The sequence below is a fragment of the Apteryx rowi genome, unplaced genomic scaffold (genome assembly GCF_003343035.1).
Source record: "Apteryx rowi isolate R43461 unplaced genomic scaffold, aptRow1 scaffold_59, whole genome shotgun sequence".
Taxonomy (NCBI): domain Eukaryota; kingdom Metazoa; phylum Chordata; class Aves; order Apterygiformes; family Apterygidae; genus Apteryx; species Apteryx rowi.
The window spans coordinates 3,523,873-3,551,242 of record NW_020450860.1 but is presented as its reverse complement, the minus strand read 5'-3'; the positions used below and the strand labels follow the sequence as shown (position 1 = coordinate 3,551,242).

At 35.4% G+C, this 27,370-nt stretch overlaps 1 protein-coding gene across 3 annotated transcripts in view; it reads left to right on the top strand.

Annotated features, from left to right (window-relative positions):
• Window positions 1-27,370, top strand: part of DIAPH2 (diaphanous related formin 2) — a 292,492-nt gene that overhangs the window by 11,484 nt on the left and 253,638 nt on the right. For all 3 annotated transcript variants that reach the window (XM_026082669.1, XM_026082670.1, XM_026082671.1), the window contains exons 2-5: window positions 11,148-11,180; window positions 13,649-13,825; window positions 14,566-14,670; window positions 19,451-19,471. In XM_026082669.1, coding sequence (XP_025938454.1) covers window positions 11,148-11,180; window positions 13,649-13,825; window positions 14,566-14,670; window positions 19,451-19,471 — 336 coding nt within the window. The remainder of the gene's footprint in view (window positions 1-11,147; window positions 11,181-13,648; window positions 13,826-14,565; window positions 14,671-19,450; window positions 19,472-27,370) is intronic.

Genomic DNA, 27,370 nt, shown 5'->3' with positions numbered 1-27,370 from the left:
TTTTTTTTTTTAATTCCTGCTTACTTGCTTCCCATTAGACTATGCATGTAAGTAGCCTAATACCTGATTGTATGTGACAGGTTCAATTTCTATATACTTCCCTTCCAACTATATGCAAAGATAGTTTTGGGAAGATTCTTAACCAAATATGCTGTTGCTTTCCTGGRACCCCTTCTGCACTTGTGGGTACAGTAAACACTGAAAGAAGTGTCTATCTAATATATATATATTAATATAAATACATATTTTTTCCTCTGCTGCTGCTTAAGATGAGGATAAAACTGGAAGCATTTAGCAATTGGGAGACAATTGATATACTTGCCAATGAAGCAGAAGACCAATAGCAGGTTACAAAAGTTTACAGAAAGCCTATACTGTGAAGAGTTTGATCAAATACTGGCCTGCTCCTTGAAAAGGGAGTATTTTTCTTTTGTTAGGCTTTGAGGAAGGAAGGACATGTGCATTTGTTTTTATTATTTAAAAACAAAAAAATCCCCAAACCCAACTAGCCAAAAACATAGTCCACAAAGGAACTGGCAATGGAAGAGGTGCAGTGAGCCAAAGGAGCTGGAATTACTTTTGAACGTTATTTGTTTTGTCTGAACCCAGCAATCTTGGAACATATGGTCACAGGGATCATGTCGACAACTTTTAGAGTAACGTTCGTTCTGTATTCCAAGACGTAGACTTTCCAGCAAAGAGCAGGGTACTTGATTGAAGCAGTATGTGATCCCTTCATAAAGTTGATGATAAAATTACTTTTTTCAATTAAAAGCTTGATATAATATTAAAACTTAGAAAAATAAGTAATGATGCTGCTAGCCAGGCRCTTTGGCTTTTCATTGGAAAAAATAGCAATTTGGTATTACTAACTTGCATGAACTATTTAATGCAGCTCAATAGTCAAAGCATATTGGATAAAAATGAATTTATAGCTCCCATGATACATGCAGGGGCTTTCTGCTCCTTTTCCTAGTCTTTCCCACTTGTAACAGCTTCCTGAGAAGATGGCAATTCTTTGTCATGTAAGGAAGTAGGAAATGAAGCAGCATGTAGCATGGCTGGAGAGGAATTATGTTGTACAGAATAGAGAGGAAGTAGCGGTATTATTTGGCTTCAGTACGGTTGAGATTCTCTGTTAAGAAGGATTCCAGGTGCTCGAAACAGCTTATGAACAGAAGCTGTTATCTTCTGCTAAAGGGGAAAGTAAGCAAAAAAGATAGTTTACCATGATATTGGAGTGTGGTATGTGCTCAGGTTACCCATGATATCCACGTGAATCTTATAAAGGTTTTGCTGTGAGTTCATGAAACAATTGTTTTTAAATGTAAAATGTTAACTGATGGGATTATTGCTTATCTCGATTCATTCAGGAATTAGCTTAAATCTTAGAATATTGTAAATTAATATTAATGGMTTTAGGAAGCATGTGTTTTCAATCCAAGCTTTGTTTGAAGTTCAGATATGAATGCGTAGACCAGTAATTACAGATCAAAGGAAACTTGTGTATTGGGTTTATAGGTGGAGACTTTTTTTTATCAAAGCCTACTGCTGTACTTTTACCTGTATAGTTTGGGAATGGTTCCACCAAGCTGTAAATAAACTGGAGAATGAAACTGTACCTTGCCTTCTGCTGGAGGCAAAGGCTAGAATGGTCCAGAATGCAGGACTGTAAAGGCTGGAGAGGCTGCAGCACATCTTGACCGTTCAGCCAAGAAGTTGTGTGCTAAATCAACTGGAGTTTCCTCACCATTAGGCTCCTCAGTTTTTTCTGCTGATGAGAAAAATGCAGTAGGTGATCCATTTGCCGTAGAGGGGTGGAAAGGGAGGGGCAGTTCCAGGGAAGGGAAGGTGGCTCCCGTTGCCTGGGAGCAACAGCTCTTGCTGTCCTGCTAGATAATAGAATTAAAAAAAAAAAAGAAAAAAAGGTTTCATGGGAATTAAGACTGAAAACGACACCAGAGCTGGTGCATTGCAGGTACAGCAAAGCCAGGATAAAAATCTGTTACTAGATGTTTGTCAGTGTTGGTGATTCACTGTGACTTCTCTAAGTCTTCTTGATTTCTAAAGTAACTTCTACTAATCTGTCATCTTCGTATCTTCATTAGCTTATTCTGAATCTGTGAATGGCTAAGGCTTTTATAAGCCAAGTCTTACAAAAATTTTTTTCTTATTATATGTCAATTTTACTACAGTGTATGTGACATTGGATAAAAATGCTACTTTTATGGCTTATAAAGAGGAGGGACAGACTCAAGTATCTGAGTTAATTTGAGTTTGTGCTAACTTTTGAACTTGACCAGCTGACATCAGTTTACCCCTTGAGTTCAGATTTTGTATGTAAACCTCTAAATGCTAGTAACAACATGTGAGATCTCCCTAGTGATATCTGAAGTATCTTTTAGATGAACAGAATATTCTTATCAAGATCTGTTTCTCCTCTTATTTCACAGAGATTTGCCAGACTGCCAGAATTCTTATAAAGGTGGGAGATTCCTAATTGCCCTTTTGGGGCTCTAAGGACAGTCAGGAGTCTCTCACCAACTTACTTGTGTTCTCCCTCCCCCTGCCCCAAAGTATCCTATAAAACTTCTGTCGGTTGATGATTATGTAATGCTACATTTATTTCTAAATTAAGGACTAAAATGATAGTGGATGGAGTTTCTGGGGGGAGGGGAACAAAGGAAGCCTCAAACTAAAATATAAAGTTTAAAATCTTTATATTATAAAGAGAGTGTTTGCTTTGTCTCTTAATCTTTATAAAGGTCTTGATTACTTAAGCATCCGTTAGAACATTCAAAGCCTGATCTACTTCAAAGGAGTAGCCTTGAATGTTTTCTAATTGTTATATGGCCTCTTAAATGTAATATTTAAAAACAGAAGTATTCAAATATGTTGAAATACTTATGGTGGATCTCTCAAGTTAACCAGAAGTACTGCATGTAGAAGTATATTTTTTTAGTTAAGCGAAGCTGGGCCTAAAGTGTGTTCTCGCTATTGAGAAAGTATCCATCAGCACCACTGTATCACATGCTAGTTTTTGAGCCTACACCTATGGTATTAAAATTCACTTATTGCCTATGCTCATCTACTAAGTATTCTTATGGAACATAGATAATAGTTTACAGAACCTGTATCCATTATATAGACTTTGTTGTAAATCTCGACATATCTAAAAGTGATCTGGTGGTACTCAACTGACTGGTGCCTTGTCTAACTAGATCTCTTTTGTCATGAGCCAAGTGACAAATGGAGAAGTGGTAACAGAATTATTACTTCTATACCAGTAATTGCTTCAGGTCTAATAATGATGAAGCTTTCATAACTACATATTGAGGCTGGTAAGCTAGTATGCATTTAGTAAAAACAGCATTGCAATTTGTGTGTTGTGGAATTCATGAATGGAATTGTGACATGGCTTTTTCATATGTCTAATTTATAGCAATTTTAGCTAGCAAACTACTTGAAGAATTCAAAAGCTATAAAGCATCTTGAAGAGAGACAGTGTGSCTCTACTGAGAGCCATGCTATACTATTACAAGGCTTTTTCAGGAAGCTCAAAGGAAGGTTTTTTATAAGGATATAAACAGTACATTGTGTGTCACTTAACTGGCCAGTTATGGGAGTATGTTAACACTTAATCTAAACTGAAGAGAGTAATTTGAGCATGCTAATATAGTTTCCAACCAGCTGTTACCTTGCAGTTGATGGCAAGAGGTAGATAATCTATATTTTAAGATGCTTTTCCCCCAGTGCTTCTGAGCTTGCTGTCATAATTCATAATATCACTTCAGGTTAACTTTTTTTCTTAATGGTCACTAATCAGTTTGCTATAATTAATGCTTGGATACTAAGTTCTAATGTTTACAAAATTTTAACAGTAACAGTTTTACTTTTTATTTTGTCTTGCATGATCACTAAATACCAGAATGAGAAACAGGTCCCGGCTGTACTAAATGCTATATAAAGAACTCATTGTCATGTAACATAATTGATGTAAACTCTGCTGATCCTATGTCAGATTTTTGCATGTCTTTAATGATGATAACTCATCTGATATGGTTGGTGCAGAGAGTTGATGGAAACTGTTTGGACTCTGTAGCTTTGGAAAATGGCAACACTTACTTTATCTGCCTTTGCACTGACTAACATGAAAACTGCCTCTAAAAGGCTTTCTGAAATTGTTTCTGCAGTAGTCTGTAGTGCCCTGGTGCCACCCTTGCATCTGTATCTGACAGCCAGCAGTTGTATTGGCTCAGACTGCTGTGAAAGTGCAGCTTTTGGAATGAACTTTTAATTTTGTTCTGGTTTTAAAACCTACTTCTGATAAATGCCAATGAAGTAATTCTCTGAAACAAGTTCTTCAAAACAGTGATGACAGTTTGAGCTACAAATAACAAAGCAATGTTACTTGAATTCTTTTCTCTAAATTTATGTATATCTTCAGTTATAAAACTGTAGAAGTTAAGGTTACATAAGTTTGTTCAGTTATTTTTCCATTTTTTTGAAGCAACTTGCCTTTTGGTAAAGGCTTGTACGAAGTCATCTGGAAAACACAATTTCTTCGGTAGTCCATGTGCTTTTTGGAGCGTGCTAGTGTTCTGCCTAAACAGACAAAAAATGTGGAAGTCATCCCAGGTTCCTTCAACCTCCCTTTTGAGGAAGGTCAGACTGTTGCTTAAGGTTTCTATGTTCTGCTTGCACAGGGATAGGGTGTGGAGATGTGCATTTCCTTCATCTCCTGAGTGTCAGACAGTGGCGTTTGTCAGGGTGAGTGTCCAATATGATTAACAGAGGTTTTGGTCTCTGGCCTGTCCTGCACTCCCCACCCCGTATTTGGGAATAGTTCTGAGGCCCTCAATCTTGCAGCTTTATGATTAAAGGATTGCTGCCCTCTGCTGTTAAACACCAGTGTGGGTGACCCTCTGACTTTAGCATGCGGAGTTAGTTGTCCAGCTTCTTCTCCTAGCATTGCTCATTCGTGGATGATCAGTCTCTTCTTGAATGCTGTCAACACGAATAACTTTCCAACTTCATTTTGCAGTCTGGTCTAAGGTGTTCACATGCTTCTCCGTGTCCATTTGTACTGTTCCTAGGAATGTTTAGCTTCAGGTTCAGCTTTTAGATTAAGTTTTAGTTTAATGATGTAAATAATGCATTTTAAAGGAATTTCTGTGAACAGCTGCAAAGCAAACAAATCTTTCAGTGTGGTGCTATAAAGACCAAATGTTCATGTGCAACAATAGTAGTAAAACTATTACAGTGTTGCTAGTGTTGCTAACTTCAATTACCTTTAATATACATGATGGAGTATAGCAATTATTTTAAGCTCTCCTTTTTCAAAGACTGACTAGTGTTTCTTGAAGTGCTAATCAACTTCCTACAAAGCAACCATTTTACTAATTACATTTTTGCTAGTTTTATTAGTAATGCCAGGTATACTTTGTCATGGATAAAGACCCCCAAAGTCCTAAATGAGTATGTAGTTCTAGTTTCTGTACTTCAACTACCACAACTCAGGTATCTTTTTCATGAATTCCTAGGTGCCTTTTTATATTTAATTACAAAATTGAATATGGTAACAGGAGGTTAAATTTGTCTAGCAGGAGCATCTTTTTTTTTTTTTTTTTTTTTTGTACTAAAGAACAGAAGTTGTAGGAGTGGATGGTATTTTGTGGCTGTAAGATCTAGTCTCCGGTTACAAACAACTTGTTGTACTGCATATTACGTTAGCTAGATTTGGTTTTTCTCTGCTTATACACCCTTAGTCCAGATACTCATGTAGGAAGTTACTCACTTCCTAGTTGTCACAAAAAATTGTATGCACAGTTGTTTGTGGCTGGTTTAAAAAACACTTGTCCATGTACCAAATTTTAGAATGCTGCTTTTTCATGTGTTGGAGTCCAGATAAATTTTAGAATACAGTCATATCTTCTCTTGGCTTTCTCCTTTTTTAAATTAAAAAGGCCAAGTTTCTGTATATTCCTCTTACAAAATTATGACTGCTAGCAGCATTTTGAACTGTTACCTGAATTTGCAGGCAGTGCTCAAAGAGGGTATTGCAGGACAGCATGATTTTTCTGAGCAGCGTGGAGTGGAATGAAAATTATTAAGTTCAGAAGTTACTCAGTCAATTGCTGTTTTGATATACGTGGTAAACTGAGTTGCTCTTGATTTTATTTTTCTGATGGAAGTGAGGATTCTGAGCATAACAAACAAGAACATAGAGAAGTAATGTTTATACATAATGGAAAGATCGTTCAACCTGCATAAAGACACCTTTATTTACAACTCATGGCTAGCTCAGATGTGATCTGCAAAGTTTTGGTAATACATAGGTAACCAAAAGATTTCAAAATACATAGACTACTGTGAGTTCTGCGCTGAAAGTTAGTGCAATACTCTCAAGTCGTTTAATACTTTGAATGTTGATATTGTAGCTTCAGTAGCCTGAACTGAGCTTCAGTGAGGAGATGGCGATTTTTCACACCAATAAGTGCAGTGAGCTATTGTGGAAAAACTGTCTACTGTTTTTATGTGCAGCCCTGAAATTACTCTTTAGTTCCTCCTAGAATGTTAGTATGGCCAAGACTGACCTTCTAAGATAAAAGAATAGAGTGGTGCAGTTGCATTAGTATATGTTATGCTTTTCTATTGTGTGCCTTACTGTCATGGTCTGTCAATACTTTCTTATGCAAGTAATGGGATACCTGCCATAAATTAAAATTGAGAGGGGAAACCAAAAAGTTAAAAGCACCCAAGGTTAAAAAGTTTGTTTTTGCAGTGGAAGAACTGAATAGTTTAGATTCCTTCTTGAAGATCTTGCACTACGTTATGTTCATAGATACCTTATTTCTTCACAATTCTTCGAGCTATAACATGTCAATGTTGTTTGGATTATCTYGACCAGTTGTTTTACCATGAGGTTTAATAATACTTGTTAGGCTGCTGTGCTGTTGTCTTCCTGTGGAATCAACATTAGTAAATAGAAAGGAATATTTTAACTATTGGTGCAATACAAGCAAGTTACATTGGAAAGAGAGAGTCTCCATCACTTAAGTGAAGGTGGGATAAAATAAATTAGTAAGAAATAGTGTCTTGATATAGGAATTGGTGAAGTTTCATGGTTTCTGTTAATATAAAAACTAAGAGGGAAAGATGGTATGCTGCTGCCTTAATTTGTGTATGTTTATTAATGTGATATCCTTTATCTGCAAATGTTTTATCATAGGTAGCTTGAGAAACCTTTGCATTTGGGCTACTTCTAAAATCAGGGAGTTAGAGAACTTAGTCTCTTACAAGCTAGAGAAAAAGTTGATTTCTCTTCATCTTGTAATGCCATGGTCATTTTTTGGATGGGTGAAAATAAGGCTAGAGGATTGACTACAAAAAATGCATTACCTTAAACTTCTTCCTGGGGATGTAAACAGCTTTCAGTTTACATTCTTAAATCAGACTGGAGGTGATAATTTCTCTGTTAATATAAGAGACTGTCAGAACTGTGTGACAGTGAGAATCTGAAGACACAGAATTGTCTTGCCTCCACCTCCAGCTCCTGCAGTTTCTCTTATACCTATTAAATGCATTGCTTATTTTGAGTAGCTGTTGGCAGCAGTGTGGTTTATGTGCCATAAGGTGACATAGGAAGTGAGCATGAGATGTCTGAGAAGGTGTTGTGTTGTATCTCATTTTAGTATTCTATATTTTGCCCCGAGGAATTTGAGTGGAAAAAATGCAATATAGATCTAGAGATGAAGTGGATTATCCTTTTTCAGGTTCTGAGAGAGATTGACAGTAATTCAATGAATAAAAACAAGTATTTCTAATGCAACTGAATACTAAAACAGATACTTTGAATTAAATTTTATTGCTTACATAGCTGTCTCTGTGCTTAAGTCACAGTTGGTTTTTACTTCTTTTGGACTTTTTGCTCTGTGAACTCTATTTTAAAAAGTTAAGGCTTTAAAAGAGTAAGAATGTCTTGGTGTTGATTTCAAGATCAGAGTATTAGTTCATCTTTTACTCCATGCTGAGCCTAGAGAAAGAAAGTACAGGAGGGATGTAGCTGGGAAAAAGAAATTCAAGATGCTGCAGTTATGAAGGGGAAAGGTTGGCGTTAACAGTTGGAGTAGTAATGCAGAAATCACTAAAATGTGTTCCGGGGTTTTATGCTGGCTGTCCTTGCCACCTCCAAATGATATTTTTGTTATAGTTTTAAAGCATAAACCTATTTCCCTCCTTCCCACCTTGACTCCTTCCTCCCCTATTTGCATATTCTTGTAAGTTTGTCTTCAGAAATACCATGTTCACATCTGCAGCTGAAAGATAGAAAGTGCAATTAGAACCAGCATCTTCCACCAAGGGGAAGTGGAATGTCCTATGGGTATATTAGAGCTTCAGAATTTGGGTACTGGTACTTCTGACGTTTTTAACTGTCACCAAAACACTGTTTGAGAGAACTTTTTTATCTTCTGGTGCATTCATGTGAGCTATATCACATTGGTTTCGTGTCCAGTAACACTGAACTCTCATACACTACTGATACACTGTGTTACCTTCTGCTAARAAGTATGTTAATACCACGTATACTATACCAAAGAACATTACTTATTCACGGTCATTATTTTGATTAGTGGTTCCTCTATTAAAAACAGCTGCTTCTATTAATGTGAAAAGACTGCAAAAGGCTAAAAGATTTTGCTACTTGCGGTTGTCATCTCATTGAAGAACAGGAGCCTACAAGGTCATTGTTTAGTTTTGTTGGCCCTTTTCCCCTTCACTTTACATCAGTATTTTCTACTGTATCTTCACTTAAGCTAATAAACGCACAAAATGCTGAGATTTTTCCCAAATTAAAATTCTAAATTATTGCTTTTTTTGTCTTTTGTTTTCTTGCTGGCTTGTTTCTTGAATATTTTTCCATATGATATGTTGCACAAAACAAACAAACAAAAAACACTCACCAACAACRAAAGCAACAGCAAAAAAAACCCCAACCCCAAAACTGGAAGAAATCTTACCTTATTGTTTTTTGTTCATTCTGTTAATTATTTTGTGCATTTGATATTAATGTATAGTATTTGTTTAATAAATGCCCTCAGAATTCATGTTGTGAGTGAAAGAGGCAGGCTTCTGTTTCTTGGGCTAACACCAGTGTTCACTTGATCTTATGGTGAGCCAGTTTAAGGAGGTAATTTGATGGTGATAATTTCACAAAGATATAGTAACTTCTGTTTTGTTAGTTGCAGGCTTGTCTTCTGAATCGGTTCAGTGTAAATTTGCCTGAGTGCAAGTGTTGGCACAAGGGAGAGAGGTGGTAGCATTGTGCTTGGGGGTTGAGACTCTCTATTTGGGTAGTAGCAATCAGTAGATAGGGCTTAGTTTGATGTTACAACTAAGCCAAGATGTCAGACTTCAAATTGTCAGGAATAAATAAAAAGTCAGACGCTGGGTACGGAGTTGCATTAGTAAGTATGTATTCAAATTTTAGTTTGAGGTTCTTTGTTGTGGACTAGCAGGTACAATTAATCTTTAGGCAGAGGACAGCAGACTAAATGTTCTGCCTTGATGACCTCCTTTAGGTTTATTCACTTTTCAAACTTACRACATTAGGAACATCACAATGTATAACTTCCCCACCAATAACGCAGCATCTGGACTGACTTTTTTTGGTTAATTGTATGTTCTTAGTTGTCAAAATGTTGTCTTAATTGGATACTGTTATTGATGAGCAGCTACCAATCACTTTAAGGCAGTTACTTGAGACTTTGCATAACTGGAGTTGCGTATTAAATCAGTCAGTCACCTTCTGTTGCTGCTTCTTCTGGCTTGGAAGGTTCCTGGCTTAATATTTCTCCTACTTCAGAGAAACAGTGGAATGCAGACCTTTACAAAGGGCAGTTCAGTTTGATGGAGGAATTGTTGTAGGTCTAACTTTATTTTTGGAGCCTAAACCAAAAAGTCTGAGGCATGATCAGAACAGTATGTCCCAGAAATGGATTATTATTCCAGAAATGCTCCCATGGTATTTAGGAGTTCTTTATTGAAGCAGACCCTCCTTGCAAGTGGAGTCATTTATCAGACCCCCTAATTAATGTAGGAAGTACATTATGCATGAAACAATCCAAAACCAACCAAAGATTTGTTGACTTGTGTCCTGGGGTTCTGACCAGAAGCACCTTGATCACTTCAGCTGCTGAGAGCATAAGCAAGGAATATGAAACCTTTGCATGCAAGAAGATATGGCTGCTAACCAGTGACTTGTGAAGCTGTGTCATAGATCGACTACCACACTTCCAAAGATATAGCAGTTGTGTTTTGCGTCTGAGATTAGTTTTTTTAAGTTCTAGGAATTAACTACCTATTCTTGACTGCTTGGTGTAAATTGAACAATATTTATTAACATCATGCTTCCTTGATATGATTGTCGATCTTGGTATACAATGTAGATTACTTTCTTGGCTGTGACTAAAGATACGTCAGTGATCTTTGTCAGTTTTTTTTACTATGGCTGAGGAAATGTGAAAAGATAGGAGGGAGGCATAGATAACGTTGTACTGGTGGTGCAGAAACTGCTCGCTAACTTTAGCCAGTTTAGCTATCAGTTTGCATTACTCAGAGTTCGGAGGAATTTGGTGAATGAGGCAGCGAGAAAATAGCAGAAACCTCAAGAAGCTGAGGCACAGCTATGTCTCCTCATCTCTCCAGTCTCAATAACTCTGTCAAAAGGGAGAATGTCATATAGCTTATCTGCTTGTCTTCTATTGGCTCACTTTAAAGTCCAGTAGTCTTAAGTCCAAACTAAGAGGAAAAAATTGGTCATCTTTGGAAAACTCTTCTGAGACCTTGTTCCATATTTGTGAAACATGAAGGGTACTGGGGCTATATAGGTTCATGAGTTAGCCAAAAGATAATGGCAAAGGTAATTTAAGTCTGTCTTTCCTTATAAAATACAGAGAATAGTAGTATTTTATGAAGAATTACAGGAAATTTGCTTGCTTTCTGATTCCATGCTCTAGTTTTGTTTCTGTTAGAACAGTTACTGAAATTGTGATTTTTTTTTTTTATGATAGAATGTATAAAATGCGGACTATTGTTTTGAAACAATAGGTAACTGCCTTTTTTCTTTTTCTTTTTTTTTTTAATAGAATATTCAAATAAAAACTTTGGCAGATGATGTGGTAAGGTCTTCATGACATCTTGGTTTGTAATGATAACCCCAAACTGCATGCTATTTTACTCCAAATGTTGTGGACAATGTGACATGTTCTTATAAGGATATTAAGAGTTAGACTTTTGAGTTACTATACCTAAAGAACTTCATTTATAACTTCAGTTAAAGAAAAGTAATGATATCAGTCTGGAGGAGCTGCTTTAACCACAGTAAATATATGAGTAAACACTGCAGATATGTTCAAACTGTTAGGAATGTTATTTCCTTTTTTTCCACAGTAAAGGATCTGCGGTGGTTCTTCAAAGTCAGTTGCAAAATGATTCAAATGGAACTATATTGGCTAATAACTGTGTGCTGTATGTCAAACAACAAGTCTGTATTCAGTAGCACTAACTTGATAATATTGAATACTTTGAAACCTGTTGCCAAGTATTTTGTATAAACTGTATACTATTTAGTTGTTTCAAAATTGATTGCGGTAAAATTACTGACTTTGGTTTTCTAAATATGATAGTTAAGCCATTCTGGCTATTCACAGGCTCTCTAGTTAATCATCACTTATCTGTTTGAGATGAAGAAATTGTATATAGTAACCATGTCTAAGCTTCATTTATGGCTTGAAAGTGATCTTGCCATCACAATCTGATTAAACAAAGTTGCTTTTAGTAAGGTGTACTTGAAATGGATTACTGTGAAATTGATCTTAAAAGCCCTTTTTATTGATTGCCAAGAGAGCATTTTAATGTTAATGAATAAATTTGCATTGATGTATATTGGATATGTTTGGGTATTGCCTTTACAGCATTATATAATATTTTGTGGACTTTTCAATAGGCTATGCCCTAATCTTGTTTTCAAAAAATTGTAATGTAAATTACTCTAGTAAGAGAAAATATAATTAAAATGAAATTCTTGCCATTTTAAACAAATTGACAATATCCTTTTCAGTAATGTGTTTCTGTCCACAAATGTAAGACTTTTAAAGAAACCGCTCCCCACTCACCAAAAAACCCGAAACAAAACCAAAAAAAACACCCTCAAACAAATTAAAAGAGCATGCAGCTTATGTAGGGATGCTTTCTGTTCAAAAATTTACGCTAGTCTTGTGGTGTCTTGGAAAAAAAAAAACCCAAAACCACTCAACAGAACAAAACAAAAAATGAAACAACCCTCTTTCCTATCTTTCGCCCTACTTAGTCAAGTCTCTCCACTCATGACTCGACTAACTTAAAATTAATCCAAGTTTCTTGCCCGTGAAATCGGTTTTGAATTCTTCATGAATCACAGAAGTTGTTTAATGATAGGCAACATTAAACTTTGTTTTGCATAACAGTTATTGTAATATCCATGAAGTTATGAATGATATCGTTAATGCCTACATAAGCTGCTGTTAAACAAAAGTACATCTTCATAAGGCTGTTTGAGACATAAATACCTAAATATTTGTTGATTCAGACAGCTTATATAGAAGGTCCCTGTAGATATAACATTTCTGATATGAACATACACATATATATGTGTGTATACACACACACACACACACACACACACACTCACACACATATATACACACTTTTTAAAAGACAATATTAGTAAATTACAAATTTTCTAATGGTTATGTTTTTCAGGATAGTGTTATATATTAAATAATACAGTAGCAAACAGCCTTATAAGGAAGATGCACTTGTTAGTCATTTCTAATATTAACAAATTAACTGAATAAGCATGTGCTGCTTTAATTAAAAAAAAAAAGGGGGTTGGGTGCAGGGCATAAAACAAATCAGCCTTAACTAGTTAAATTTCATTGCAGACTACATGGTATGCTTTCACTAATGTCTGTTACATGTATTTAACTATGAACAGCTGCTTCTATGCAAGTAATCCATTACCTCGCTTTTTAAAATTATGCGCTAATTTCAGGAGTCTGTACTCAAAAACACCTCAAAGAATTGTAAACATTACTTGGAGCATTAATTCCTGTACAAACTTTATTTTACTTTAGCAGGGTTTTTATATAAGCCTGGTGAACTTGTGAGTACCTCCTTCCCAACTGCTGACTTTTTCAGTTATCCTCAAAGAATTGCAACTCTTCAGGTTAAGGAATGACTGACATTATCTTTGTGGTACTGTATTTATTCACTACAAGGATAGTTAGGAAGTAATGTGAGAAGATCAACTTGAGATCTTGAAATGTGAAGAATTTGACATAGTTGGTATACCTCTGAGTCTGAAAGACAGTTACATCTGTTTCACATATGACCTCTCATGAACCTACCTTAAATGATGTCTTTCTATGAAATGTAATCTCTGTATGTAAAAAAATATTTTTGCTTGCAGCACAATTTCTGAGTTTTAACACTGCTGCTTGGATTAACTTTAAGAACGTTTGTATTACTGCCATGCAATTGAGTTAACATATCTGCTTTCCTATATTTCTGCTTGTATGTGCTTATTTTTAAATGAATATCTTTGCAGCGTGACAGAATAACAAGCTTTAGAAAATCAGGAGTGAAAAGAGAGAAACCTCTCATTCAACATCCTATTGACTCTCAAGCTTCTATCAGTGAACTCCCAGTTCCCCAGCCAGTTGTTGATGAACGTTGCATGAACTTATCAGAAAAAGAAGTTATGGATCTCTTTGAAAAAATGATGGTAAGATGATGTGTCAAATCATTTTGAGATTTTCATTTGTTTTCATGTTACTGTTTATTATGTAGTAGTAATTTTCAAATGTTGTAGTTCTGGCAGTACTATGTTGGGGGTGTGGGGCAGGAAGAGGAGCACAGAGAGGTCTATGCTAAACCATTACATAAAAAATTGAGTAACTGATGCAAAGATTATGTGCTAGTATTCCATACATTCTAATTACTTCAATTACTTCTACAGAAAAAACAGGCAAAAAGCCAAAACCTAAAAATTTCAAGCTGTTAAGTGTTGATTACTCCATTAAGTTAACCTGTAGACATCTTAATTTTGGTAGGTAGATACTGCTGCTGAAGGATAGTTTTTACCAGGCTTATGTTACTTCCTTTGCAAAACAGCCATTTCCATTAATAAAATTTTACTGTAGAGAAAGCTAAATTTTTATATGGTCCTGAGTATTTTTTGTCTTAGGTTCATTTATCAAGGCTTGACACCATTCACAAATGTGTTTTTCTATTAGTAATATAGAAAAAAGCTTTTGAAATAGAAATGTATTACTTCTGTCATGCACAAAGATATTTATATATGAAGTATAAGGAGATGTGATCTTTTGAGGATTGTTAGAAATACCAGTTGCAAGAATTTTAAAGGATGATTTAGAAAACTTCCAAACAGTCAGTATGGCCTAAGGACTCTGAATAAAAAACATGAAATATAATCTTGATATCGTGTGGTCTGCTTCTTTACAGGAAGACATGAATCTAAATGAAGAACGTAAAGCTCCTTTAAGAGATAAAGACTTGACCACAAAACGCGAGATGGTTGTCCAGTACATTTCTGCAACTGCCAAATCTGTAAGTAGCTGCCTCTCCAAGACAGATGAAACTAGTAAGCTTAGCTTAGCAAATATTATGCTTTTCATGCTGAAACTTCCACTTTTTTTTTTTTGGTCTGGATGTAATCTTCTAAGAGTGGTAAGGGAAAAAAATCTGTACTTGCTAATATATTTTGAAATGCCTGCAACTGTGGCTGAAGTGTTAATTAGTTTGAATTTCAGTTGTTGGGCAATAAAAAAGCTTGACACATTCACATAAACCACAAGGAACTGCAAATTCTGTCATGTAGAGTAATGGATAGAACCTGAGCATATTTCTGTGCAATTCATTTTATGCATTTATGATAGCCAAAGTGCTTAGAAAGGAGTATGACTTTTACAGTTTTCCGTAATGGCATGCGTTGTTACTGTGCGTAGCATTTGCAGTGTTAGAAGCAGGGAATGAAAATACTGAAAATACTTAAAATAGCAGTAAATCAGTATTTTAGTTTAATTTGAAAACATTGATTATGGTGGTTGTATTGAAGATTGTATTAAATATTTTGCTAAGAAATGTTCTGAAGCTAAATAAAATGATTTCTTTAGTGGAAAAAGTGGTCTTAAAATATTCCCTGAAACTGTTTGAGTAGAAAAGTTTATCTTCAGATCTCTCATTTGTGTTGATCATTCTCTGTACTGAAGGTGGTTGATTAACCCTTAACTAAAGGGTGCTTCATGTAGGGTGTTTTTTTTGGTTTGTTTGTTTGTTTGTTTTTATAAGTTTATCTAGTTGAGGCTGGTGCAAGTGAAAGAGAACCGCTGTATGCTTCAACATCTGTTGGGGTAGAGAAATATATTACTGATCTAAAATGGTGAAGAGCTGCAATTTTTATGCAGTAGTGGGAATAGTAGTAGTAGTGAGTTATTAAATAAGAACAATAATGCTTTTTGTGTGTTAAAAATAGACTATGGCAAATACAGCTTTTCTGGAGTAAAAAAAATATTTCACAGAACTACTTGAATGTTGTATGAAACAGTTGCAAATAAATGTGATTTCACTGGAAGATTGGTTTTGTCCTGGTTTTGCTGCTGTTTGCTATATATAGAACTTTAAAGAAGCTAGTGCAGAATTCTGAGCAACTTAATGTGTTGCGGTGTTGTCAGAGCTGAGTAACAGCATGGGCAGGGGGAGGGAAGCTTTTGATATTCAAGGGACAGAAACATGTTTCAAGGGATAAGTGAAATTTGCTATCAGAGTAGTTCTTCAATAGAATTAAATGCTGCATGTGGTTTTATTTGGAAATTAGGATGAATCTGTTCCTGTTTTCACATTTAAGTTATTGTTTGCAATAAAATGTTATTGGAAATGAAGCCTGGGTATAGAATAATTGTTCAAATACTTAACGGCAGCACTTCTAGCACTTCTATGTAGTTAAGTCTAAGTGCAAAATAAAGATAACATTATATTAAACAGTCATCTGTTTCTTTTTAAAATCAACTGGCAACTAAGATTATGTTGATGTCTGCCTGGTGAATCTATAAGCATGGACTGTAAGTGATACTCCACTCTGCTGTGGAGTTTTAATTTCAAAAAACTAAAATTAGAATTACATGTAATTGATAAACCTGAGTGCTTTGTGTAAAATTTTATCAACTATTTCTTAAATGAGGAAAAATTTGCATTATAATGTGCAAATGGTGATCTGCTTTGAGAGGAGTGAAGCTTCTGGATGTATTCGTCTTTAACAAAACCCACAGTCTTTCCGCTCTTCCCAACTGTCCTATAATGAATCTGGTGCTTAAGGCATTGTCTGGCTAAACATACAAGTCATTGGAAAATTATTCAAGCTTATGCAGTGAATGTTATGAAATTTCCTGTAAATGTACTTTGTGTAGACTATCTCTGAGAGCTGTTGATTCTGTTGTAGGGGTTTGTCTTCAGTTGATATTGAATGTTAAATCTTAAAATTTTTCTGAGCGAGCAAAACTTTTGTTGAAGTGGTAGAAATGTTCATAATGGAAGTTCTTGAAATTCTTTCACGAAAATCAGGTGGGAGATTGTGATCTCTTTTATATATAAAAATATTGAAATGTAGCCTTAATGATTGCCAGATTTTTGTAGCTGAGTAGCAAAAGCATGGCTACCATTGCATGTCTAACTGCTGAAAATTTTAACAAACTGCATTATTGCCACCATATGAGCTGCAGCATGGAAAAGTAACAGAATTGGGGATAAATTTGCCAAAAGGTACTAACAGTTAAAAAAAAAAAAAAAAAAMAAAAAAAAACCAAAAGTCCTTGCGTATGAGTATGTGCTCTGAACTTCATTCAGCTTCAGTATGGATGTTTTGTTGATATGTGAAATATTTTTCCTGATGGAAAAGGTTTGCTTGTATTCTTTAATAAGCCATTTTTATATTTGGATCATAATATTCAAATGACATTTTAAAAGCTATTCAGAAATATGAATGACCTTTCTATAGTTTTATCCTAATTCATCTTTTTAAGTTGCTAGCTATTTAAAATGCAAAAAATAGAACTTAGTCGTACAATATTGACTGGACTCTTACAATAAATGAAAACCTTGTCTTCACCTTTAATTTTGTCATCTTTTTAGTTGAATGATTACTTTARCATTTGGTTGGATTCTAGCCCTAACCAATTGTTACTACATTTTGGCTTCTCAAACTTTATCTTCCTCGGGCCATCTTCAGGTTTGTCTTCCATGAAAATATTGACTGTGTACAAACTCATGGTTCTTCCTTCTTCTTTAAAATTTTCTCCTTTTCTTTGGTCACAGATAATTGTTCATCTGTGTTCTTTCTGTACTGAGCATACTTGGGACTTTTCTTCTGTTTAGAGCTCATGGCTCTTGGAACACACTTAATAGTTGATGCGACACCTCTTCCAGTCCATTTTGTATTCTTTTTAGTCAGGCTTTTGTGCTTCTCTGCACTCATCTGAAATACGAATCTCATTCCCTGATCTTGTCTTCATCAAATTTAAAAATCAGTCCTTCATTTTTTTTGCCTTCTCTGTCATCTTCAGCAAGTTGACCATGCTTCTCTGAAACACTGTGCTGTCTTGAGAGTTCTGATTGAGAAAAGAACTTGATTTTCAATGGATGGAAAAAAGCTTCATTTTCCTTGGGGGATGGAGGAAGGATAGTAGCTAATAAGGTGGATGCTTGGATGTGATGCAATTATCTGGGCTTCTGATTACTTCTTTGCCATGTCACATGTGACATGTTCCTTGAAACCACAAAAGGATAACTTTTTGATAGTCTACATATGCTGCAACAGAGAAAGTTCAGTGAAAGTTCTTCCATGTTCTCTTTATTTTAATGCATGTTGAGAGGTGTGCAACTTTGAAACTTATAAAGAAAGTGACTTATTAGTGTAGTTTTGTACTTGCATTCTCTAATAAATATTTCAAGTTTATTATATATGTAGAGAGGAAAAAACTTGTACAAATTACTATTCTGTAAAAAGTATTTATGCTTTATTTCTAAACTTCAGTGGACTTAAAACATCTGGAAATTTACAGAATTGGCTTAGGTGCTAGCTAATTACTCTTCCAAYTCAAAGAGGATTACTGGTCATGGGAATTATACTTGGGGAAAGGATGAGGGCTCAAAACTCTTTCAGAACTGAACTTGGTGACACCCTGCCATATTGACCAAGACTAATGTTGTCAAGAGGAAAGGTTATGAATTAGAGGAAAATCTGTCATCTGGTGATGACAGTTCATCTTGTGCTTCTGGAGGAAGCTTCACCAGTAGGAAGAGAGAATCACGAAAGACTAGCAGGTACTTTTGTTTTCTGAAAGAGTTCCTAAAGGGGTAATTGGACAGGTAGGAGGAGAAAGTAGAGCAGGTAGAGAGAGGCTCAACAGATACCATTGGATTTAGATCTCAGAACAAAACATTCTCTCTCAGGCTCTTAATTGGATAATGGTAGATATCAAATAAATTGGCTGCTGTCAGATTGCAGCAAATAGCTGCCAGAGAAAGGTCTAGAATATTTAGACAGAAGTCCATAGTASTAGTGTTCCCAAGAACATGGTCATTTGTGCAAGGTAATAGAACAGAGCAGAGATGTGCTGCCTTACTGCAGAGTTTTTCTTCTGTTTAAAGTCAACATCTTGTTTGTGTACATGCAAAGATGTTGTTCCATGGTAGGACAGAGAAAACATGATTGTGTAAATCACTGTTTAATTATCCATGTAATTAAAAACATCCATACTGAGCAGTTGAAGAAAAATGCCACATGAGATTTTTCTGAAGTGCTAGTTAGATTTATAACTATAGGCTATGTTTTAGATTATGAAAACTTAATTAAATCCAATGATGATGTCATCTAAATAGATAAAAAGCACTGTAATAAATGAAATTGCTGTATATTAATGAAARTCAGTATGCCATTACAGGGTTTTCTCTGTAGCTCTTCAGTGTCATATGTAACATATCTGACCTGATAATTTTAACAATATGGCATGTCTCTTAATATCAACATGTACATGTCAAGCTAGATATTTAGTTGATTTGTTTGTAAATGTGTAAAATAGTAATGATTCAGCAGTAAAACATAATGAATTTCAACTTCTATTCTCCTACAGTAGAACTATTGTTTTCCTGTTGAGGAGCTATAACTCTTAAACATTTTGATAAATTAAAGAAAGAATGTAACTATTACTAATGATGAAACATTGAAATATTTTTGTGTGATGCTACATCCTACTAATTACTTTGCTGTGTTTATTTATTATTATTATTTATTTTTCTTTTACACAATAATCTCTTGGCTGACCACTGCATGCAGATAGTCGGAAGTAAAGTTTCGGTGAGTATGAACATGATGGTTTTGTTTGTTACAAATACGTTTTGTTTTTTAGAGATTAGGCTGGAATATTTTGGGCTTTTATCATGGATTTGAAAGTTCAGTGGGCATAATTTAGTCCTTGTTTTATCATAGTAATCATCAATTAGCACAACCACATTTATCTTACTAGTATAAAATTGTTGATTGTGCTATTAAGTTGAGGAATCTGTTTATATTAAGTTTTCAAGAATCTATTTCCAGATACTTAAGACTCATTGGGAATCTGTTCATGAAGAGCAACAAATATAAATTAGGCTTATCTTGATTTTTATTGAAGGCATTTAATTGAAAGCTTAAATTGCASTCTTTGGCTTATCTTATTCTGCTCAAATGTGGATTTTTGTAACGTCCTATATGTTAGCATTCATAGTTCACTGTGGAACTGTCAGCTGCTGGGTATCGGTGTGAGAACAGGAATTACATATAGGATTCAGAAGGTCATTAATAAACATAAGATGAGGCCACTTGCAGCGTAGCTTTTGTCTTAGTAAGTGCTCTGTTACATTTTATGTTAAGTGATGGTTGAGTTTATTCTTTTTTTAAACAAATATTTGGTATTTCTTTTGTAGGATTGAATTCAGGAAATGAAAATTTCCTGGGGAAAAAAGATTTTGGGGAGATTAGGATACTTTGAACATGTACACTTTAAAATGAAAGCAAAGATGTGTTTTGTAGTTGTAGATGGGCTTTTTTTTTAATTGTACTCAAGCTTTTTGGGCATTGCAAGTTTTTCTGCTTAGGTCATCTTCAGTACTTCTATTTTGTAGTAATAAGAATAAAGAGCAACCTCTGACTTAAAGCCGTTATTCTCTCTAATTGCAGCAAACATATACTTCAATACATAGAGATTAAGAAATTGGCATTGGCTTGCCTTTAATCAGAGTAGCCTTTTCTGCTTCCTAAGACTTTTCTATCTGTATTCATAAGTACTCTTTAGTTTGTACCTAATACGATGTAGTTTGTACCTAATGTGTTTTTCATGCTGATTGAGGAAACTATGTAAGCACAACGGTGTTATTGAAATGTTTTTGATTCTTGAGGAAAATGCACAAATGGTTACTTCTCCAGTTCAGTGCTTTAAAACCAATCTGAAACAATCCCTGCTCCCAAGTCATTTCCCTGTGATATGAGTTAACCTTAACAGCTGCTTTGTGAAGAGGTAATTTTAGAAAGGGGACTCGTATGCAAAGGGAGTAGTGGAGAAATTCTAAGGTATCTGCTTTGTCCCATGCTTTTTAATTCAGGGTCTGACAGAGGAGCAAGGATAATTAAGCATTGAATACATATTTTTGCACAAATAACTTTCGAAATAGCAAAATATGAAATACCCCTTTTAGGGTCTGGCTTCTGCTTTTCCTTGCTTATAGAATTCATGAATGTTAGTATGCTTTTTCTCAGTGTGTGAGTGGTGTGTGTTGGTGTGTGTGGTGTGTTTTGTTTTTTTTTTTTTTTAATAATTTCCTCCTTTGGGAATTGAGTGCATTTGCCTGCACCTGTGTTGCACTGAGAACTGGAATGTTAAAATTAAAAAAAAAAAAAAAAAAAAATCCGACTGCTGCTCTGTAGGTTGCAGGCCAGTATGTCTTTAGGCAGACTGAGACTGTTACCTTGTTTACTTATTCTGTTTATGAAGAGGTTGAAACTTCTATATATCACATGTAATTATTTTAGTGAGGTTTCACAGATCTGAAGTTGTTAAGAAGGGGAGGAAGTTTGGAGTGTGGATGCTATTATTATTGAGTTACAGAAACAGTTGTAGAGAGGAGGTTTGCCTGTCTGTGCAGAGTTTGAGCTTTATCTTATCTGAGTTTTATTTGGGATCTTAAGCACTGATGCCCCCTTAACATATCATTTTAGTTGCCCACAAGGTAACCTTTCCTTGCTTTTATTCAGAACAGTGGTAATTACTTTGAAATAGCAGCTATGCATCTTCTGTTTATCTGTGAGACACTAATGTAGATATCTAAATTAAGATTAGCCTGCTAGTTCTGTTTTTAATGGCTTGAATTTTAGCGTGTTTGGCTAATATCTACCTAGGTGAAGTCAATATACACTATATAAACTTTTAAGTACTAGTACTAGTTCAGTAGCTGATACAACGTTCATCATAGCTTGGCTAAGGACACTGCTTTTCCAAGTCAAATGTGCAACAACTAGAATATATRTGATTTAATCAGTCTCATTGAAAATGCTTTCATCTCTTGAAGTCAGATAAGGCTTTTTATTAATACTCTGATTAAAAGGTATTGATTTCTTTGCTTGAGGCAGCAACAGAATTATGTTAATAGAGAACATGCAAAAGCTCTTCAGTTAGTTATATGTGGGGGAAAAGCAGAAATATGAAACTGTTACTTCCACTTCATTAATAATTATACCAGTAACAGTTACTTGTTTCTGTCCAAAGAGAAATTTTTCTTAACTATGGAGCAGGAATAGTGAATAGGATAAAACTGACCATCTGCARTCTGTGGGATTTCTGTTCAGTGTAGTAGTTACCAGCAATCTCACTGAAGTAAACTCTATCCATCTAATGGAAGTAATACAGTTGTAACTTCAGCTGAAGTCTGCTTTAGCTTAAGCCTAATGATGTCTGAATTGTCTAGTGTGGTTTCCCTGCCCTCTAAAACACCTTGTAAACTAAACTACGTTTTCCTGGAATCCAGCCATTTAYTGTTTTTCAGAAAGTTAAGCAGACTGGTTTGAGTAATGGAGGAGGAGCAAGATGCAGGATGATTTAGGAAGGAAACAAAATAAAGGAATGAATATGGCAACAAACAAGTGTGTGAGTGCTTTTTTGAGCAAAAAGGAATAATAGATGTGAAGTGTTCAGTGTAAGAAGGTGACAACTTGCATAGAATAATTTCATACTGTCTCTTTGTGCTTGAGTGAAAAATTTAGGTCAAAGAAGCTGTAAGAAAAAGCAAGCAAACTGGAAGATGGGTTGGAAAAATGGGGACGAAATAGGCTTTAGAATCTGTCAAGTTTGTAGAAAAAGTCTGTCGGAGAAGCTAAGGAACTGGTGAGGAAGCAAGCTATTAAGAATGTGTTGGTAAGTTGTTAAGCAGAGTTACAGTAATRCATCTGAGTGACTTTAATGCTTTTGCTTTTCTATGAAGATAGAACACAGCATTTTCCTGTGGAAAGGAACACAGCAAAGATCTTAAATACCTCATCTGTGTGTAGGAGCTTCCTTTGGAGCTTGCAGCAGACTACAGTGAAAGGTCTAACTGAAGTAAATAAATCCTTTGGAAAACAAACACATTTTGTGTTCTAGAGTGCTTTTCAGGGTCTAACTTAACATGTAATGGCATTTGACTGAAGTTTCTTCTCATTCATCTCATCTCATTTCTTAATATCTTTGTATTGCTGTCAGCAGTGTTTGCCTTTTTCCCCCTGACTTTTGGGAGAGTCTGTTTGAAATTCCAAAAACTGTATTCAGCAGAGTGTAGATGGTGTAGATATCATTAGTTATGTAAATCATCTTTTTTTTCAATTTCAGTCCAATGCAATCAACAGTGTAAAGCTGTTCCAGTTTTCACATTCTCTACCTTACGGCCTTTCAGAGTAATGGTTTTCAGTGCTGTTTTGAATTGCAGTAGATAATGCTAACATACTTGATTTGTTTGAAGGCAGGTCCTGCTTCTATAAAGGTATCTCCTTCCACTGAAATTTTTTGCTCTGGCATAACAGCAGCTCTTTGCTTAGGAGGTTGATAGTGACAGACTGTAGTTCCTTTATACACTATTGTTCATCCTCATGCCTGTCTTGGTCCTTTCATGTACAACTGGCATGCGTTGTCCAGCTGAAAGTGCTATACGTTTCAGCAACAAACATCTTCAGAGATGACAGTGTCCTGAGGGTTCCTTAGTAAAAGGCACTGTAGTCTTAATGCATACACAATCTTTGTCAGATTTTTGTTTTCTTGAGATGGGGACAAACGTTTCAGAAATATAATGCGAACATTTTGGTAGTTTTTTTATATGTGTTAATACTGAAATATATCTGCATTAAATCAATGATTTTGACATATAAGTCATTGTTTTGTCATTAGCCATACTTAATGTCCTTTTTGGAAAATGAACAGTGAAAATGTAAATAGAACAGTAAAAACTTCATAGAATATTTAGCTTTTTGGAAGAAACAAAAAAAGAGGATTACAGCAGTTGGAGTAGTCCCTGCTATAATTAAAACCAAATGCATATAAATTCTATTAGAGAGAGGTCAGATGTTTCTGGTATTGATTTTTGTTGTTGCTGTTTTTCCCCCAATCATGACATATCTTTATTACGTTCTCTTCCGTAGACCATACAGAGCTAAGGAGCTTTAGGAACTGCATATTAATCATAACCACTCTTCTGAGATAAAACCTATTTTTCTGTAACTTATCAGAGCTTTACAGAAAATTAGTCACTCGCTTTGAAGGAATGTTTTACACATTGTTCATGGTTTTAAATACTACAGCTCTAAAAACTGATTTACAGATATTTTAATAGCCAAGTATCTTATAGCTGGCTGTTCCTCTGTGATGCCACTACAGCAGGGAAATGAGCTGTTTGTCAAAACTTCTATATCATTCTTTTGTTTTGTAGTGAACAAGATACTCTATGGATCAGTATTAGTGGCCAAACAAAAGAATACTGCTACAGCAAGAAAGGATTGAATCAGGTAGTCGCATGATTTTAAAAACACTGATTTAGCAATTGATGGATACCAACTCCTTTTCAAAGTTGCTTTCAGTAGCTTAACTTCTTTATCTCTTTGGGAGAAGAGAGAATTAATTTGAGGATCAGGAGATGCCCATAGTGATTTTACACAGCTTTGCTGAAAATGAAAGACAGGTATAGTGAGAAGGGTCAAACAAGATTTATAAAGGGTGGGGGTTTCTTGTGGGTCTAATACAATGTCGTGAAGATGTTCAATGAGAATGTGCAGCTTAAACAGTTAAACATGTTAATACGATTGAATGATGAATGAAACTTTTGTATCCAAGATGTAGTACGTGAACTTGAGTCAAAGAATGCACAATCTGAAAGGACTTTAAACTTAGAAAAGTGAAATATATGTGGATATGTAGAATTCATAAATAGTAGAATAACTATGAATCATTTAATAGCTTATTCCTTTTTCCCCTTTTCCRTGGTTAATTGAACAGTGACTTAAGCAGCGACTATTTCTGTGTCTTATATTTTTAACTTGCTGCACATGAGTTTATTAAGCAACTCCTATAATATGGAAGTTCCATGGTTAAAGGTAGGGACAAGGTGTGTAATATCTGACTTTCATTTTATTCTGGTCTATGTGACCTGTTGACTGTTCGGACAGTTAAGTATTCCAAACTGGTATCAAGTATTCAAGTTCTTCATTGCTTAAGTATTACAAGTCTCTACTTTTATATTTAATTGTCTATTCAGTAATTGACAGCCAGTATTTCTTGCTCAAAAAAAATTGAGACAAGTATTCCTATTACTGGCATGGGGAAATACCTGGTGTCTTTCTGATTTTTTTGTCATAGTTGCACTATACATTTTCAGCTAGAAAATGTGTAATTGTACGTCTTCTGTTGTGCAATAAATAGTTCTCTGGTAAGTCAAAGTACTTTTCTGAGAGAATTCTAATGAGATAATTGATAGTCTGTTCGAGTAATTAAAGCTAGGGCTGCCATTCGGAAGGTTGTTGACAGGCTGGAGAAATACACTGACAGAAGCCTCGTGAAGCTCAACAGGGGGAAACACAAGATATTGTACCTGGCCTGGAGTAGCTATATTTAACAGTATAGCCTGGGGACCTACTGGCTTCGTAGCTGTTCTGGAGAAAATGTGCTGGGGGTCCTGGTGGCCAAAGAGTTGATTAAGAGCCAGAAGTGTGTTTCTGACGGTGAAGGTGAACTGCTTACTGGGCTACTTCAGCAAAAGTTTAGTTAGCAGTTTTCAGGAAGTGATTATTCACCCCTATTTAGCTCTTGTGAGGCCACATCTAGAATATTGTGTCCGGTTTTGTCTGTCTGGTTTGGAGGGATGCAAACTGGACAGAGTCCAAGAGTGGGTCACTAAGATCTTCAGGAAGGTTACTTTTGGCACCAGTATGTAGCACCATGTATTACGTGTAACCTGGTTACCTTTTCCTAGTCTCTGTGGCTTTCAGATATGTTTGTATATTGATGGGAGATTTAGGAAGAAGCTTTTGAAATGTTTCAGTTCATTGCGCAAAGTATAAATCCCATAGACCATGAACTTTCTGGCTATGAAACAAGAGGGATGTTTTCCTAAGCAATCCAATAAAAAGAATACAGCTTTCCAATACATAGAATTCTTTATTTTTCCCATCCATGGGGTTGCTTTGTAAGTTCATATCTTGATGTTAATGTTGTCTATTTTTGGACACTTTATTCAGTTTTACTCTCTCCTTGTTTCTTATGCTATGTATATATTTTTTTACTCTACAGGACAGCTGCATGTTTTTCTATACACTGTTTTTGAAATATCATTCTACTTTACTATGGATGTTACAATGAATTGTAATGTTGCTGATCCAATGTAAAAATATTATACACTAAAATAACAGGCTGTCCTTGTCTAGAGCACTTTTGATAATAAATTATAGTTTGTCACAAATAAAAGTTTAATAGATTTTTTTAACTGCAGAAAAGATTGTGAAAACAGAATCAGCCTATTAAATTAATATAACTTAAAGGGTTTTTTTTGTTCATTCCACTTCCACTTAGCATGATGCGAGGGAAGGGGAATTCTCCACCAGTGTTCCCTGAACTTCTGAGCTTTTGTGAACGTTCGGTGCAGAATTCTTCTCAGCTCCCCATTTCCATAACAGAAATGTTTTGTCTGCTACCTTGTCTCCGCTTTCTCTGAGACAAGTATATCTTCTTCTCTACTACCAGTTCTCATTGGTCAAAGGTGCGTATGTTCCTTCTGCTTGGCAAGTTTGACTTGAAGGACATGTATTTCTCTTCAGGTAGCAGCAAATGGCCTGCTTTGCTTCTCCATGCTATCCAAAGCAGAGCTGTTTTCTTTCTATGAGTTGATGAATCTATTCAGTCATAAAACCTTCTATTTCTGTTTCCAAAATAATCTTTGTCTTGTCTTTTAATAGCTTTGTTTATTTAAATCAGTGGGCTAACAATACTGTTGGGTACATGGTTTTTTTTCCACATTTGTCAGAATTGCCTCTTAAAATCTCAAAAGGCAAAAAAAAAGGTTTTTTTTTTTTTTTTTTAAACTTTGCTATCTAGTTGCCTAATAATATTTGTGAGGTGTTTTTGGCTGCTGGTTACGGAAGAAAAACTGGTGCATGTACTTCTCTGTAGCTAATATATTTGCTTATGAAATATTATAGATATGATAGCCAACTGCAGTATACAGAAAGCTAAAGCTTTGCCAGTAAAAGAAATCTCAGTGCGGATGTGGTTATTTTGACATAAGTCTGCAGCTGTTGGCTTAGCTTCCTGTGGTGAAAGAAATATGTGTGGCTGTTAAACAGTCTGGCGCCTTCAGCACCTAGAATGTGCTGTCCGCTGCTGCGGGCTGGCTGACACTGCCGCCAGTGCACCTATGCCAGCGGAGGCCCTGCAGATGCCTCCTAACTGTCTGTGGCGGAGGCTTGGAGATCCAAATTCAAAGTACAACAGAACAAAAACCCCTCCAGTAATTTGTTTTGTAACCGCTATATTTTGTCCTGTCTTAGCTTAAAATGGATTTGGTCAAAGGCGCAGTTGACGAGATTTTCTTTGGTATAGTTATCAATGTGTGCATTCTCTAAAATTTAATCTAATCCATAACTTCATAACTTTAACTAGTAATACTACAGGAAGAAGTTATCCTTTTCTTYCCCATTCCTGGCTGGTTGTTT